The 17,097-nt window shown below is 50.4% G+C and overlaps 1 protein-coding gene across 1 annotated transcript; it reads right to left on the minus strand.

Moving 5' to 3' along the window:
- Window positions 1-7,009: 7,009 nt before the first annotated feature.
- DCAKD (dephospho-CoA kinase domain containing) lies at window positions 7,010-15,309 on the minus strand. Its single transcript, XM_060263702.1, has 4 exons — window positions 15,188-15,309; window positions 12,754-12,957; window positions 9,907-9,994; window positions 7,010-8,004 (listed from the first exon to the last, which is right to left on the minus strand). The coding sequence occupies exons 1-4, from the start codon at window positions 15,297-15,299 to the stop codon at window positions 7,719-7,721; spliced, it is 690 nt and encodes a 229-aa protein (XP_060119685.1). The 5' UTR covers window positions 15,300-15,309; the 3' UTR covers window positions 7,010-7,718.
- Window positions 15,310-17,097: the final 1,788 nt, after the last annotated feature.

Raw genomic sequence — 17,097 nt, forward strand, 5'->3', positions numbered from 1 at the left:
TTGTTTTCTTTAAATCTTTAATTGTGTGTGTTTGTGTCCTTTATAAAGTTTATATCTCTGCTACCTAATCTTAAGTAGGAACGCACATGGCTCAGCCTGACAAGGTCTCATTTACTTCAGACCCGGCCCTCATAACAAATGAGTTCAACATCCCTAGTCTAGTCAGTAGCAAGGAGCCATGATAGCCGAACAGAACGTCAAGATTCAGAGCCAGGGCGGGTGGGGTTCATGTCAGGGCGTGTTGCTGAGTGGAAACAGGCAAGAGAGATCGGTTTTGCCGCTGTTTTAAAAAAAACCCCTGATGGTTGGAAGGTGACCCAGTCATTCAGATTTTGCCATTGACAACAACCCGAGCAGAATGGCAGGTACTGGGTTTCTGCACGCTCAGGATGCTGAATCAAGCAAGAACGCATTGGCTGGAATCTTGCAAAAACACCAAGGAAGCCCCAAGTGCTGGCACTGGAAACCGGGCTAGCACTGCCCCCTGGTGGAGGAGTCAGGCAGGGCCTGCCCCAAAATGGCCCAGGGAAAAAGGCGGTGTGCGGAGGGAATCAGCCTGCAACCCAACAAAGTAGAAGACAAAAAAGGCTGCGGAAAAAGGGTACTACTGTTCTTTTAAAAAAATCGACTTGTTTTAACAAACAAGTAGCAATAGCACAGTGGCCGTAGAATAATGAGTAAACAGCTTGAAGAAGAGATAAGATAGAGAGATTCACGGAGGATGTTTCTCAGCGGCTGCTAGCCATGTTGACTGAGGGAGGAACCTCAACATTCAGAGGCACTCAGTTTCTGAATCCCAGAGCCAGGTGGCAACATCGGGGAAAGGCCTCCTTGCCCCGTGGTAGGCCCTCCACAGGAACTGGTTGGCCACTGTGGGTGACAGGAGGCTGGACAAGATGGACGACTGGTCTGATCCAGCAGGGATCTTATGTTCTTACAAGAAATAAGGCCCATTATGAGGAAAAATACAATGGGCTCTAAAAAAAGGCTCTGGGCAAGTGCGCCCTACCCTTGGCTGCCTTCCCACCCACACAAGTGAAGGCATTCATTCCCCCCACCCTTGATGTCTTTCCACCCCTCTCCAACTACTCCCTCCAATTACCTCTTCCTCAGGAACAGAAGTTGTAATTCTGAGTGATCTCTAGCCCTCTCTTGGAGATTGGCAACAATGGTTCTCCAGGAGGAAATGGCTGGTTTGGAGGGTGGAGTCTATGGCATTGTACCTGTCTGAGGTCCCACTCCTTCTCAAACCCAGCCTCTTCAAGTTCCAACCCTAAATCTCCAGGAATTTCTCAACCTGGAGTTAGCAACCCTATCTCCTCAGCCAACCAGCAACTAACCTATATCTGCCCTCCAACTTCAGCTTTCTGTCTCCTCCCCCTCCCTGCAGCATCCACCTAGGAAAAGTGCAGTCTTTCTCTGCAGTGGGGACCAAAGCAACTTACATCATTCTCCTATCCCTATTTTGAACTGCACAACAACCTTGTGAGGTAGGTTAGGCTGAAAGTCTGTGACTGGTCCGAAATCACCGTCAGCTTCCACAGCAAGAATCTGGATCTGGCAGACCATGCTCTGAAGCGCTAACTGCTACGTTAAAGTGGCTGTCTTAGTGTGGCTACTGCTGAACAGGAGCAAGCAGCCACGCCTAGGGTACCCAGCCTTCAGGTGGAACCTGAAGATCTCCTGGTATCATAACTGAACTCCAGACAACAGATCTCTCTCCCCCTGGACTCTCTGGCATTATATTCAACTGAGGCTTCTCCTGTCCCCAAACTCTGGCTTCCTTAAGACTCCACCACAAAATCTCCAGGAATTTCCCACCATTCTGGAACTGGCAGCCCAAGTTAGGACTGGGCCCAATGAGTTCTCGAGTCTCTCTGTCTGTTTCCCTTCCAGAGGAGGAGCCCTCAGCCAATCGAGAAGGCTTTCTCTGGCTCTCCTTACTCTCCCATTGGTTGCGCCGCCTGTCACCTGCTTCAAAGAGGAAAGAAACCCTTCCCTTCACTGGCCAAAGAAGGGAGGAGGAGGGAAAGAGCTGCCAGAACCAACGTTGGCTGCCTTTTACTGACAAAATCAGCTTGGCTGGCTAGCAACAGCCACTCAGGCGAGAGAGAGGCGTGGACGTAACCAGTGGCATGCAGGTACTCTTGATTGATGGTTTGACAGGCCAAAGGTTGATGCATAAGAACATAAGAGAAGCCATGTTGGATCAGGCCAATGGCCCATCCAGTCCAACACTCTGTGTCACACAGTGGCAAAAAAATTTATACATACACACACACTGTGGCTAATAGCCACTGATGGACCTCTGCTCCATATTTTTATCTAAACCCCTCTTGAAGGTGGCCATGCTTGTGGCCGCCACTACCTCCTGTGGCAGTGAATTCCACATGTTAATCACCCTTTGGGTGAAGAAGTACTTCCTTTTATCCATTTTAACCTGTCTGCTCAGCAATTTCATCGAATGCCCACGAGTTCTTGTATTGTGAGAAAGGGAGAAAAGTACTTCTTTCTCTACTTTCTCCACCCCATGCTTTATCTTGTAAACCTCTATCATGTCACCCCGCAGTTGACGTTTCTCCAAGCTATAGAGTCCCAAGAGTCCCAAAGAGTCCCAAGCAGCGCACCCCCAACCAATGGGAGAACTTGGTATTGGCAAGATGAAAGGGCCTGGCCTCTATGCCCTGTAGTTGGCTGACCAGAAGAACTTGTTGGCCGTGTGAGACCAGACGTTGGACTAGCAGGATCACTGGTCTGATCCAGCAGGGCTGTCCTTACATTCTTATGAAGGCCTCAGCCTCTGTGCCCTGTGGTTGGCCCTCCAGAGGAACTGGTTGACCACTGTGCGAGGCAGGAGGCTGGACTAGATGGACCCTCCCTGGTCTGATCCAGCAGGGCTCTTCTGATCTTCTTCTCAGGGGAAGGCCTCAGCCTCTCTGCCCTGTTGTTGGCCCTCCAGAGGAACTGGCTGGCCATTGTGTGAGACAGGAGGCTGGACTAGATGGACCCTCCCTGGTCTGACCCAGCAGGGCTCTTCTGAGGTTCTTCTCAGGGGGAGGCCTCGGCCTCTGTGCCCTGTGGTTGGCCCTCCAGAGGAACTGGTTGGCCCCTGTGTGAGACAGGAGGCTAGACTAGAGGGACCCTCACTGGTCTGATCCAGCAGGGCTCTTCTGATGTTCTTCATACAGAAAGAGAAAACACTAACCATCTAAGAACACAAGGAAGGACTAGGTGTTTTTCAGTTAAGCCTTCAACAACAATCCATAAAATAACCATAATGTAAATCTACAAGCAACATGTTCATTTATACATATACCAACGCAGGGATCTTGGAGTCAGAAAAAATCCTTAAAAGCAGTATTTGCAAAATAAGGTCAAATCACCAAACTGCTAGTGTAATTATTTGAATGTATATACGTTTGTTCCATTAATTGTTGGTAAGCTGCAGTAGAGAAGGGGGGAGGGTGAAAGAGGAGGAATGAGTGAGCAAAGTGATTGGCTGATGACTGAGAGTGTGGGCAGAGCTAAGATGTTTGGGGAGGGAGAGCGAGAGGTCAGCCAGCAGTCTACAGGGTCTTCTGATTAGAATCCCATACTAGTGCTGTGAAAAGTATTAAGATTCTGTGAAAGAAAAGTAGAAATAGAGAGCATATTAGGGCTAAGGAAAAGGAAAGGTCCCCTGTGCAAGCACCAGTCGTTTCCGACTCTGGGGTGACATTGCTTTCACAACGTTTTCACGGCAGACTTGTTTTTACGTGGTGGTTTGCCATTGCCTTCCCCAGTCATCTACACTTCCCCCCCCAGCAAGCTGGGTATTCATTTTACTGACCTCGGAAGGATGGAAGGCTGAGTCAACCTCGAGCCGGCTACCTGAAAGCCCACCTTCCGCCGGGGATCGAACTCAGATCGTGAGCAGAGCTTAGAACTGCAGTACTGCAGCTTTAACACTCTGCGCCACGGGGCTCTTATTAGGGCTAAACAGAGAGCCAAAACTTAATATTGCCAGAGTGGCGCAGAGTTGTAAAGCTGCAGTACTGCAGACAAAGCTGTCTGCTCACAATCTGAGTTCAATCCCGGTGGAAGCTGGGTTCAGGTAGCCGGTTCAAGGTTGACTCAGCCTTTTAAGGACAGTAAAATGAGTACCCAGCTTGCTGGGGGGTGGGGTGGAGTGTAGATGACTGGGGAAGGCAATGGCAAACCAACCGTTAAAAAAGGCTGCCGTGAAAACACTGTGATGCGATGTCACCCCCAAGCCAGAAACGACTGGTGCTTGCACAGGGGACTACCTTTACCTTTTTTATTATAGGAGTGAGAAGCTTCAGTCAAAAGTTATTATTCACTGAAGAATTAAGCTACAAACGTCCTGAAACCAATATGTTTATTGTACAAATAAAGTTTTATTTCGTTTTATATTAAGCTGGAGTCCTATAATATTAAAATATAAGAGTCTCATCCGCAGGACCCCACAGTCCAATGAAGAAGCCATAGAGCAGGGTGTCGAACTCTTTTCAGACTGCAGCTGCCAACTCCAAGTCGGGAAATTCCTGGAGGTTTGGGGGTGGAGCCTTTTCAGACCGCAGCCATGTTTGACTGTTGGTGCGGCCCGATTTAAATGTGAGGCTGATGGGCGAGAAGGACTTCTCCGTGCAGCTGAGCAGCTACACAGTTAGAACGCCAGCCCAGGCAATGGGTCTCTGCTGCTACGGCTTCTCTGCACAAGCTGAAGCTCAGATTATGCAAAATGCTGGGCGCCTGCAAAGGACACATGAGAAAGTTCTTTTTTGCAGACAGCGCCATGTTCAAATCAGGCCTCACGGTGGTCTTCCACCACCCTCCGTGCCCCCGCCCCCAAAGCATTCGGCTTTGTCATGTCCTAAGCCCTGCTTTCTCTTTTTTCATTATTATTTCCCTGTACTCAACTCCTTGTCTTAGCTCTTTCTCTGAAGCTTTTTAGAGAGCCAGTTGGGTGTAGTGGTTAAGTGTGTGGACTCTTATCTGGGAGAACCAGGTTTGATTCCCCACTCCTCCAATCGCAGCTGCTGGAATGGCCTTGGGATAGCCATAGCTCTTGCAGAGCTGTCCTTGAAAGGTCAGCTTCTGGGAGAGCTCTCTCAGTCCTATCCACCTCACAGGGTGTCTGTTGTGGGGGAGGAAGGTAAAGGAGATTGTAAGCCAATCAGAGGTTCAGAGTGATGAGTGGGGTATAAATACAATATCATCATCTTCGTCTTCAGCTGCCATTCAGGCATCTCCAGCTCAACCTGCCCTGCTTCTTAGCTCTCTGTCCCTTATCCTAGGGGGCATTCCAGAGATTTGCCCCAACCTGCCTGTTCCAAGGTTTTAACCCCAGCCAAACTGACCCTTGCCTCACAGAAGTTGGATAGCAAACTATTTAATTCCACAAGCGACTAAGTAGCACACCAGTTCTGCCAGTCAGCACCAGAGATTGCACAGCTAGAATAACAGAATCACAGAGTTGGAAGGGACCTCCAGGGTCATCTAGTCCAACCCCCTGCACAATGCAGGAAACTCACAAACACCTCCTCCTAAATTCACAGGATCTTCATTGCTGTCAGATGGCCATCTAGCCTCTGTTTAAAAACCTCCAAGGAAGGAGAGCCCACCACCTCCTGAAGAATCCTAGAGTTGGAAGGGACCTCCAGGGTCATCTAGTCCAATCCCCTGCACAATGCAGGAAACTCACAAACACCTCCCCCTAAATTCACAGGATCTTCATTGCTGTCAGATGGCCATCCAGCCTCTGTTTAAAAACCTCCAAGGAAGGAGAGCCCACCACCTCCTGAAGAATCCTAGAGTTGGAAGGGACCTCCAGAGTCATCTAATCCAATCCCCTGCACAATGCAGGAAACTCACAAACGCCTCCCCCTAAATTCACAGGATCTTCATTGCTGTCAGATGGTCATCTAGCCTCTGTTGAAAAACCTCCAAGGAAAGTGAGCTCACCACCTCCCGAGGAGGAAGCCTGTTCCACTGAGGAATTGCTCTAACGGTCAGGAAGTTCTTCCTAATGTTGAGCCGGAAACTCTTTTGATTTAATTTCAACCCACTGGTTCTGGTCCTACTTTCTGGGACCACAGAAAACAACTCCACACCATCCTCTATAGGACAGCCCTTCAAGTACTTGAAGATGGTGATCCTATCACCTCTCAGCCACCTCCTCTCCAAGCTAAACATCCCCAGCTCCTTCAGCCTTTCCTCACCATCTTCATCGCCCTCTACTGGACCTGTTCCACCTTGTCTATATCCTTCTTAAATTGTGGTGCCCAAAACTGAACACAATACACCAGACAGAGTAAAGCGATACCATCACAGCTACAAGTGTGGACGATGTTTATCAGCTGCAGAAGCAACTGGCATCAGCTATGACTCATCAAGCGAACTGCCAAGCATCAAATCCAGGTCTGCTTTTGAGTGTTTAAAAAATGCCCTCCCCAGCACGTCTGCATTCTTAACGCGTTGCTCCTCACGGGATCTGTGCAGCATCCTCTACAAGTCTTGCATGTGCACTCCGGAAATATTTTTGTAATGCACGTGGCTCTGTGACAATGTGGCTCGTCCCAGCAAAAGGCATTTCATTTCTGGGATTCACTTTCCAACACACAACAGCAATGAGATCTCAACTCTGCATCTCAGCATAGCTCTCAAAATCACCTGCTGCACAAAGAAGGGTTTTGCAGGAGATCCACAAGTGCTGCTCAGCAGACAGACCACTGTGGGAGAGATTCCGTGAGAGAAGGCGGTCTGAAAAAACAGGGATGTACCTGGATAGCCCCAAATGTGAAGAATCCACTTTACACCTAGAATCACAGAGTTGGAAAGGACTTCCGGGGTCATCTAGTCCAACCCCCTGCAAAATGCAGGAAATTCGCAAATACCTCCCCCCACACACCCTCCCCCAGTGACCCCTGCTCCGCACCCAGAAGATGGCAAAAAACCTGCAGCCTCATGGATCTGAATTCAAGGCACACAAAAGAATCAACACGTTCTAGACCATACCTGCAAGGATTGTATTAGAAGAATGTAGTATTAATAGCTGGATCGTATGGCTGATCAATAAAGATGTTAAAATGGTGCGTTGTGCAAAACTCTAAACACAGCCCAATGCTCCCCAGCTTCTGTTGCTCTCTTGACAGAGAATCCCTCAAGGCACAGGAAAGATATTTCCCCATTTAATTTGACTACCCTTCCCCCAATTCTCACAGTGCAGAGAGAATTCATATTGGTCACTTTGTGGAGATCCATAGCACAAAGTTATCCACAGTGTGGTCATTACCCAATACTTGGGCTCAGGGTGAGCTGTGGAAATGATGGTGGGGGGGGGGGGAGCACACTGAAGGAGTGTCAAGACCCCAGGGCTCAGTCCTAGTCATCTGTGGCACAGAAAACAGTGGGCAGAAGTCAGACCCCAGGAGGGGACTGGCACCCCTTATTCAGGGCAACAAAATACCCAGTCAGTGGCCGATCTCACCATGTGCCCAGTGCCTTGAAGGGAAAGCCATGCAGGGGTGGACGTAGCATCACATCAAAATTTCAGAGAGATTTGTGCACCTGAGATGCGTTTCACCAAAAACCTGGCCCTCACCAGTCAGGTTGCAACACTGACTCCCGGCGGTGGGTTTCTGCAACTTTTCCCACAGCAGATGGTTCCAATCTGCAAAGTTTTAGCTCCATATTCCAAGCACCCCTTCCCAGGCAAATTAAGACACAAGCCTCCGCAGAAGGAAATACACGAGGCCACTGACCCCCGCCACGGCTGTGACGGCCACCAAGCGCACCCAAACAAAGTCCAAGGAGTCCTCCAGCGACGAGTGAAGCTTCAGGATCTGCCTCTTTGTGGCTTCCAGGCTGCCTGAGTTGTCAATGACGTGGTCGGCCATCCTGACTTTCTGGTCAAGCGGCAGCTGGGCGGCGATCCGCGCTTCTGCTTCCGCCTGGGTCAGCCCGTTCCTGCGCATCAGGCGAGACAGCTGGGTTTGTGGGTCACTAAGGGAGAGAGGGGAGAAGGATTTCGCTCAGCAAAGGCGCCAGAGAGAGTTGCTGTAGCCCATACTCGTTAGGGCACGATGGGAAGAGAAGAGTAAGTCCTTCGCATTCTCTTTGTTCAACAAATTCTGGCTAGAGGCTGAAGTTCCACGGCAGTATATCTCTGAATAATAAATGCCAGGGGCAAACAGTGAGTGGGGCCTGATGCCTTCCCCCAACCTTTCTGACACAGAGGCGGTGGCTGCAATCACAAAACGGCCACTGCGGGGAGTGGGCCACAGAACTGAACGGAGGAATCAGCCACCGGATCTCCCCGGGGTTTTTCAAAGTTCAACTGCTCCCATGGGCAGCTGCTGCTGCATCCTCCTATTACCCGAGGCGAGATGGAGATGGCCAGTACAGTCAGGGCACGTTGCTCATGCTACGGTGTGAACATGTCTAAGAGAGCTCCCAACACTCTACCCTTAAGCCATCGACAGGAAAGAGAGACGGCGGGGGACCCAACTATACGTTCCAGTGCTTATGGGTTCTCCCCCTGCCTTTCCTGTTAATTAGCCTGATGCAGGGAGTTCCGCACTTGGAATGTAACTCTCAGGCGTGTGCGGCCCTGATTCAGATTGGAACCGAAGTGCAGGAGGAGGGGCCTAAGCCCCACCCCACCCCCAGCCCTTTACCAACCTGAAGGACATCCGGGGAGCCACCATTTGCTCCAATGGGGAAACGTGCATCTGCTGACGGGCTAAAGGCAGGGTTTGCAACGGTGCACATAGAAGCTCTTCGGGCTTGTATTTTAGGAGACCCAAACGGGATGGGGGGGGGGGAGATCTAAGCCCCCTTCCCCATGGTCTTGATCTGAATCAGGCCCCCAGGTGCCTGGGAATTAAGTCTTGAACATGGAAGCCCCTGTGCATGTCTGAGTGAGGAGGGACCTGTGAGCAGTGGGAGACAGCCAAGCCCAGAGAACATCCATGGCCAAGAAGAAAACTGCAGATTTATACCCCGCTCTTCTCTCTGAACCAGAGACTCAAAGTGGCTTACAATCTCCTTTACCTTCTTCCCCCACAACAGACACCCTGCGAGGTGGGTGGGGCTGAGAGGGCTCTCACAGCAGCTGCCCCTTCAAGGACAGAGTCTCAGAGAGGCTCACAATCTCCTTTACCTTCTTCCCCCACAACAGACACCCTGTGAGGTGGGTGGGGCTGAGAGGGGTCTGAAAGCAGCTGCCCTTTCAAGGACAACCTCTGCCAGAGCTATGGCTGACCCAAGGCCATTCCAGCAGGTGCAAGTGGAGGAGTGGGGAATCAAACCCGGTTCTCCCAGATAAGAGTCTGCACACTTCACCACTACACCAAACTGGCTCTGCCCCCAGAAGAGGGAGAGGGAGGAGTGGCAGCATGTGGGAATGTGACCAGACTAATGGGAGGCGGAAGGAGCCCATCATCCCTCCAAAACAACACCTTGACCCACCTCAAAGACTAACACCATTTGTGGCAGGGGAGGCGCTTTCGTGACTCACTACTTTGTATCTGAAGAAGTGGCTGCAGCAACTCACGAAGGCCCCTCCCAGGCCATGAACTGTGTTAGTCTTTAAGGTGCTCCTGCACTCTTGCTCTTTTCTACTGCTACAGACAAAGACAGCCACCCATCTGGATCTATCTCCAAAAGAGGCAGTGAAAGTGTTTTCCATGCACAGAGGCTCACTGCATCTCTCTCCAAAGAAGGGCTGCAGCTAGTCTCCCAACAGCCCTTCGTCTCCCTTCATACTTGCCTGGATTCCTTAGAGGCAAGCCTGGCCTCAAAGGGAAGGGGGAAAGTGCTGGAGAGCAGGATTCAGCCTGACAAATAGAAAGCTGCCCTGCAGCGCTCAGCAATGGATCACAGGGCGCCTCACAGCCTCCTTACCAGTACACAAGAACGGTGTGTTTCATGAACCTGGTCAGCGTGTGGGTTTCGAAAAGCAAAGGGATATCCAGGATCACATACCGGTAGCCTGGAGAAAGGGGGAGAGGGAAGAATTTTCTATTAGACATTTTGAAAGTGTTTCATTATCGAATTAACAGTCTGGGTGCCGGGCAGGGGGAATGAACCGTTTTATTCCGTCCAAAGGTTTCTGGAGCTCCAGAATTGGAGTGAGGGGCATATGCTCAGCAAGGCTTTGGGCTTGACCCTTCTCCTCTTCCAGTCATTGTCAAGGTGTCATAAGAACATAAGAGAAGCCATGCTGGATCAGGCCAACGGCCCATCAAGTCCAACACTCTGTGTCACACAGTGGCAAAAAATTGCCATGAGCAATTGTCCCTTGCCATGAGCACTTCCATGTTGGCTCCGATTATTGTAACAGTAGGCATTGTGCTTGGAGAAGCAGCTGGCCAAAGGGTGATTAACATGTGGAATTCACTGCCACAGGAGGTGGGGGCGGCCACAAGCATAGCCACCTTCAAGAAGGGGTTAGATAAAAATACGGAGCAGAGGTCCATCAGTAGCTATTAGCTACTGTGTGTGTGTGTGTGTGTGTGTATATATATATATATATATATATATATATATATATATATATATATATATATAAATAAATTTTTGGCCACTGTGTGATACAGAGTGTTGGACTGGATGGGCCATTGGCCTGATCCAACAGGGCTTCTCTTACGTTCTTGTGTGACACAGAGTATTGGACTGGATGGGCCACTGGCCTAATCCAACATGGCTTCTCTTATGTTCTTATGTGACACAGAGTGTTGGACCGGATGGGCCGTTGGCCTGATGCAACAGGGCTTCTCTTATGTTCTTATGTGACACAGAGTGTTGGACTGGATAGGCCACTGGCCTGATCCAACAGGGCTTCTCTTATGTTCTTCTGCGACACAGTGTTGGACTGGATGGGCCATTGGCCTGATCCAACATGGCTTCTCTTATGTGACACAGAGTGTTGGACTGGATGGGCCATTGGCCTGATCCAACAGGGCTTCTCTTATGTTCTTCTGTGACACAGAGTGTTGGACTGGATGGGCCATTGGCCTGATCCAACAGGGCTTCTCTTATGTTCTTATGTGACACAGAGTGTTGGACTGGATGGGCCAATGGCCTGATCCAACATAGCTTCTCTTATGTTCTTATGGCTAACCAATCACGTATATTGTGTCTGTGAAACTTACATGTATCTTTTTCTCACCCTCAGGTACGTGGTACACTTGCGTCTTCGAGGTTGCTACTCTCAGAGACTATTGCTTGGCTGTGGCCAGGCCTATAGCTACAGTGGGGGGGGGGGGGGGAACAGGCCCATCCTTTCAAACCCTGCTTCCAACTGTATGGCCCCTCCATTGGAGGGCCCCCAATCTGTCCCCTTTGCTCATTGCCACTCTGATCAAGTAGTATCATTGCTGCTGGTCTTTCCACCTTTTTTGTCTCCCCTTCCCTAACACAGCATGCAGAGCAAAGGGGGGGGGGGAAGAGTCAAGAGGTCTCTGTCTCTCTGAGAGAGGAGCACATAAGAAAGGGATGGGGGGAGTGGAGCTGCTGTGACTGCCCAGGCAAAGGGGGGTTAGCTTCTGGAATTAAAGACAGCTTACAGTGCCAAGAGCCCAGGGCTGCCAAATTGGGTGCCCCCCCCCCCCAAACAACAAATCCTGCTGTGGACCCCGCCAGACATGAAATCCTGTCTACAGCCCTGGCTGTGGCTGGTTCTAACTGAAATGTGAAAGGGTGGGAAGGGGCCCTGCTTCATTGGTAGGAAAAAGGTGCTTTTTACTCCAATGAGTAACGGTCTGAACCAACCAATATATCTGACTGTCTGTACCTGATTTACCAGTTCTATCAAGACAGAATTTTGCCTGTAACAGCTTTGTTATATGAATAAAGCTTTCTATGATTAAACTAACAGAGAGCTCGTCATTAATGAAGACTGTGCAGTGCTTGACAGTCATGCAGCAAACATATACACTGGCATCAATCAAGGCGAGACTGTGCCAGTTGGCACTGCCATTACAGCCCAGTGGCTTGCCAACATTAAGGGAGACTCGGTTTCCTCCAAGCCCACAGTGGCCCATCAAGAACATTCCAGATAAGTTAAAAAGCCAGTCTCTCTCTCTCTCTCTCTCGTCTCCTATTCAGCCTGCACGGCAAGAGAAGGGGCTCAGAAACTGGAGGCCAGGATTTCTCCACTTCCCCTTTACCCTGCCCCCCTCAATGAATTATGACTCCTTCTAGCAAGGCCTTCCTTCTTTTGGCACCCGGGGACCCTCCAAAGCAGCTGGTGATCCTATCAGGCATGAGATGAGACGAGTTTGACAGCTTGTTTTTGTGAAGAGTTTATCAGGAGAACGAAGGGGAAGGAACTGAAAGACGCTGCAGAAATCCCAGCTGTCAAAACCATTATTTCACCTTATCGAGTTCGAAAGCAGCCTTTATGGAAGAGCCGAGGGGAGGGGAGGGAGGAGAGAGTCACGTGAGCATTTCAGAAGGTGTGACATTATACACAATATCTCCTAAAGACGCTTTTGTGCGTGCTCTTTAAAGGCCCGTTAAGGGAGCAAAACGCAAAGGGCAAGGACAAAAAAGGGGAGAATTCTCAGGGCAGAAGCAGCAAAAGGATGGACACAAACAAAGGAGACTGCCTGCTCTGCAGCTGGCAAGTGGAGAGATGGAAGCAACTGCATGGTGCTCAGAGATGATGTCACTTTTGTCTAAAGCTCCAGCAAAAACCTGTCTGCCCCCCCCAAAAAAACACACACACACACACACACACCTGCTTACCAAGCACAAAGTATTTCAAGATTTGTTTCAACATCTCCTTCAGGATTTCAGGGTGAGTGATGGAATTCAGCAGCTGGCGTTTCTCTGGCTGGGAGAAAACTATGCCCCCCAGAGCTTCACGATCGATATCGCCACTCTCCGTGAGGATTTCGGGACCAAAAGCACGCACGACGCGCTGGTAGGCCGAGAGGCCTGGCTGGACCACTGCGGAAATTGGAAGCACCTCGAGATTAGCGCTGAACCCCACCCAGTGCCCCGTAAACCAGCTCCTGGGCAACTTGATGAAGATGAGGATGGCCAGCAAGCTGGGAGGCCACAGTGGAACCCCCACCTTTGCGGCCAAGCTCTTCCATGCCAGCAAGTCTGCTGCAAGAAGGAAAGAGATAAGACAGCTTTCTAGTATGGAAGTTGAAAGCCACACTAGTTCTATGAAGTGCCCCACCACGGAATGCAGGAGTTGAAGTGTCAGACTAGTAGCTAGGAAAAGAAGAAGGAGAAGATAACGAAGACAACAACGATATTGGATTTATATCCTGCCCTATACTCTGAATCTCAAAGCAGTCACAATCTCCTTCACCTTCCCCCCCCCCCACAACAGACACCCTGTGGTGGAGCTGAGAGAGCTTTTACAGCTGCTACCCTTTCAAGGACAACACCTGTTAAAACTATGGCTGACCCAAGGCCATTCCAGCAGGTGCAAGTGGAGGAGTGAGGAATCAAACCCGGTTCTCCCAGATAAGAGAGCTCTGGCTGACCCAAGGCCATTCCAGCAGCTGCAAGTGGAGGAGTGGGGAATCAAACCCGGTTCTCCCAGATAAGAGAGCTCTGGCTGACCCAAGGCCATTCCAGCAGCTGCAAGTGGAGGAGTGGGGGATCAAACCCGGTTCTCCCAGATAAGAGAGCTATGGCTGACCCAAGGCCATTCCAGCAGCTGCAAGTGGAGGAGTGGGGAATCAAACCCGGTTCTCCCAGATAAGAGAGCTATGGCTGACCCAAGGCCATTCCAGCAGCTGCAAGTGGAGGAGTGGGGAATCAAACCCAGTTCTCCCAGATAAGAGTCCGCGCACTTAACCACTACACCAAACTGGCTTTCAGAGACAGATCTGAAGCTCCACTGGAGCCATGGAAGCTGGCTGGGTGACCCTGAGCCAGTCACCCACTCTCAGTCTAATCTACCTCACAGGATTGTTGTGAGGATAAAACTGGGGAGAACAGAAGGATACAAATAAAGTACATAAAATAATAAACAAGTATGTTCCAAGCTCTGGAGTCAAGCAACATCTGATCATCATTCAGAATTTTAACTACCAGGAATAAACCCCATTGTCACACACAGCGCTTAAAAACATCAGGAGAACACTACTGGGTCGGACCAGTGAGGGTCCATCTAATCCAGCAACCCCTCTCACAGTGGTCAATCAGTTCCTCTGGACACCTAACAGCAGGGCATGGAGGCTGAGGCCTTCCCCTCACATTGCCTCCTGACTTCGGGATTCAGCAGCCGACTGCCTCTGAATGTAGAGCTTCCCCTCAGTCACCAGGGCTAAAAGCCACTGAAAGACCTCTCTCTCCTCCAGGAATCTATCTAATCCCTTTTGAAAGCTGCTTATTCCTGCGGCCATCGCGACATCCTCTGGCAGCAAATTCCACGTTCCGATCGCTTCGCAAGGCATTCCCCTAACTCCAAAGTGAGTAGCAAATGGCACCTGTGTGTGAATCAGGACAGAACCTGCCTAGTAAGCGGAGACTGTTGAGCAGACACAGACAGCAGCCAGCCAGCCTTCTCAAACCACACTAACCAGCAAGCTCTAGAACTTGGGTCTACTTTTTGGACTTTTTTTGCATTTCTGCTGACATTTATATAGTGTGGTATACTTTTATTTTTTAAAAACTGAAATTCTTCTGGAAAGCGGGGGGGGGAGCAATGGCTCAGCAACCTCCAGGTGGAACCTGGAGATCTCTCCTATTAGAAGCGATCTCCAGATGACCAAGATCAGTTTCCCCTGGAGAAAATGGCTGCTTTGGAGGGTGGACTCTGTGGCATTAAACCCGGATGAGATCCCTCCCCTCCCCAGGTTCCACTCCCAAAATCTCCAGGTATTTCCCAACTCAAAACTGGCAACCTTCATAGGAGAGCATCTGTTTTGCAGGCAGAAAAGCCCAGGTTTAATCTTCATTTTTTAAAAGGGTCAGGTATGAGGTGATATGAAAGATCTGAGATTGCCCATCAGGACTACACAATACTGACCTTCAGTATGGCTCAGGGATCCTTATCTGTTTTAAATTATCCTGAGTATGAAGTCTTGCTCAAGAACATAAGATGCACCTTTGCTGGGTCAGACCAAGGCCAGCATTCTTTGCAGACAGCCACTTACAGACTACTTTTTGTTCATCCCTGCATTAAACAGAACTGGCTCACTAACAGAACGCTCACCTTGTCGGGCGATAACATCCGCATCGATGACAGCGCAGCCCAGCTCCTGTAGCACAGCGACTGCAGTGCTTTTCCCAGATGCGATCCCACCCGTCAGTCCCACCAAAAACATCTCTCCCTGGACAAAAAAAACAGAAAAGGAGCACGATGCAACAATATGGTGAAATTTAGGTTCAGCCAATTTACATTTAGCCTTCTGAGTACAGCAGAGTCAAAGGCAAGTTCGACCTTTAAGGAGAGCCCTGCTGGATCAGACCAGTGAAGGTCCATCTAGTCCAGTCTCCTGTCTCACACAGGGGCCAGCCGGTTCCTCTGGGAGGCCAACAACAAGGCATGGAGGCTGAGGCCTTCCCCTGAGAAGAACCTCAGAAGAGCCCTGCTGGATCAGACCGGGGAGGGTCCATCTAGTCCAGCCTCCTGTCTCACACAGGGGCCAGCCGGTTCCTCTGGGAGGCCAACAACAAGGCATGGAGGCTGAGGCCTTCCCCTGAGAAGAACCTCAGAAGAGCCCTGCTGGATCAGACCGGGGAGGGTCCATCTAGTCCAGCCTCCTGTCTCACACAGGGGCCAGCCGGTTCCTCTGGGAGGCCAACAACAAGGCATGGAGGCTGAGGCCTTCCCCTGAGAAGAACCTCAGAAGAGCCCTGCTGGATCAGACCGGGGAGGGTCCATCTAGTCCAGTCTCCTGTCTCACACAGGGGCCAGCCGGTTCCTCTGGGAGGCCAACAACAAGGCATGGAGGCTGAGGCCTTCCCCTGAGAAGAACCTCAGAAGAGCCCTGCTGGATCAGACCGGGGAGGGTCCATCTAGTCCAGCCTCCTGTCTCACACAGAGGCCAGCCAGTCCCCTTGGAGGGCCAACAACAGGGCATAGTGACCAAGGCCTTCCCCTGAGAAGAACATCAGAAGAGCCCTGCTGGATCAGACCAGGGAGGGTCCATCTAGTCCAGTCTCCTGTCACACACAGTGGCCAGCCAGTCCCCTTGGAGGGCCAACAACAGGGCATAGTGACCAAGGCCTTCCCCTGAGAAGAACATCAGAAGAGCCCTGCTGGATAAGACGAGGGAGGGTCCATCTAGTCCAGTCTCCTGTCTCACACAGTGGCCAGCCAGTCCCCTTGGAGGGCCAACAACAGGGCATAGTGACCAAGGCCTTCCCCTGAGAAGAACATCAGAAGAGCCCTGCTGGATCAGACCAGTGAAGGTCCATCTAGTCCAGCATCCTGTCTCACCCAGGGGTCGACCAGTTCCTCTGGACAGCCAAGAACAGGGCAGAGGCTGAAGCCTTCCCCTGTTGTTGCCTCCTGGCTCTGAGCTTCATAGGTTATGCCAATGTTCCCCTCAGTCACCATGGCTAGTAGCCATTGATAAGACTTATCCTCTATGAATCTAACCCCTTTTAAAGCTGTTTATTCCCGTGGCCATCATTACATCCTCTAGCAGCTAATTCCACATTTTAATCACTCTCTGTCTAAAGAAACATTTCCTTGGGTCTGTCCTGAACCTACTGCCCATCGGTGTCATTGGAGGCCCTCATGTTCTAGTATTTTGGGAGAGGAAGAAAAATGTCAACTCTCTCTAAACTGAAAAGTCCCAGACTCTTTTCTAATTGGAAAGGCGCTCCAACACCTAATCATCTTGGTTGTTCTCTGTACTGTCTCCAGCTGTGATGTCCTTTTGGAGATACGATGATCGGCTGCCCTGAGCCTGCTTCGGCGGGATATAAATGCGAGAAATAAATAAACTGTACACAGTATTCTAAACGAGGCCACACCACAGATCTATACAGGGACATTACAGTGTTGGCTGTTTCATTCTCATAAGCCTCTATTAACCTGGAGAGGCCGCAGATCACTCATAAAGCATCTGCATTGCACGCAGAAGGTCCCAGGTTCAATCTCCAGTTGAAAGG

This window comes from Heteronotia binoei, unplaced genomic scaffold (assembly GCF_032191835.1).
Source record: "Heteronotia binoei isolate CCM8104 ecotype False Entrance Well unplaced genomic scaffold, APGP_CSIRO_Hbin_v1 ptg000728l, whole genome shotgun sequence".
In the NCBI taxonomy this organism is placed as follows: Eukaryota; Metazoa; Chordata; class Lepidosauria; order Squamata; family Gekkonidae; genus Heteronotia; species Heteronotia binoei.

Coding starts and splice junctions, on each gene's coding strand:
- DCAKD (XM_060263702.1), bottom strand. CDS start 15,299: ATGTTTTTGGTGGGACTGACGGGTGGGATCGCATCTGGGAAAAGCACT. Junction 9,995..12,753: donor CTTGAAATACTTTGTGCTTG/GTAAGCAGGTGT, acceptor CCCTTTCTCCAG/GCTACCGGTATGTGATCCTG. Junction 8,005..9,906: donor CACACCGTTCTTGTGTACTG/GTAAGGAGGCTG, acceptor TCTCTCCCTTAG/TGACCCACAAACCCAGCTGT.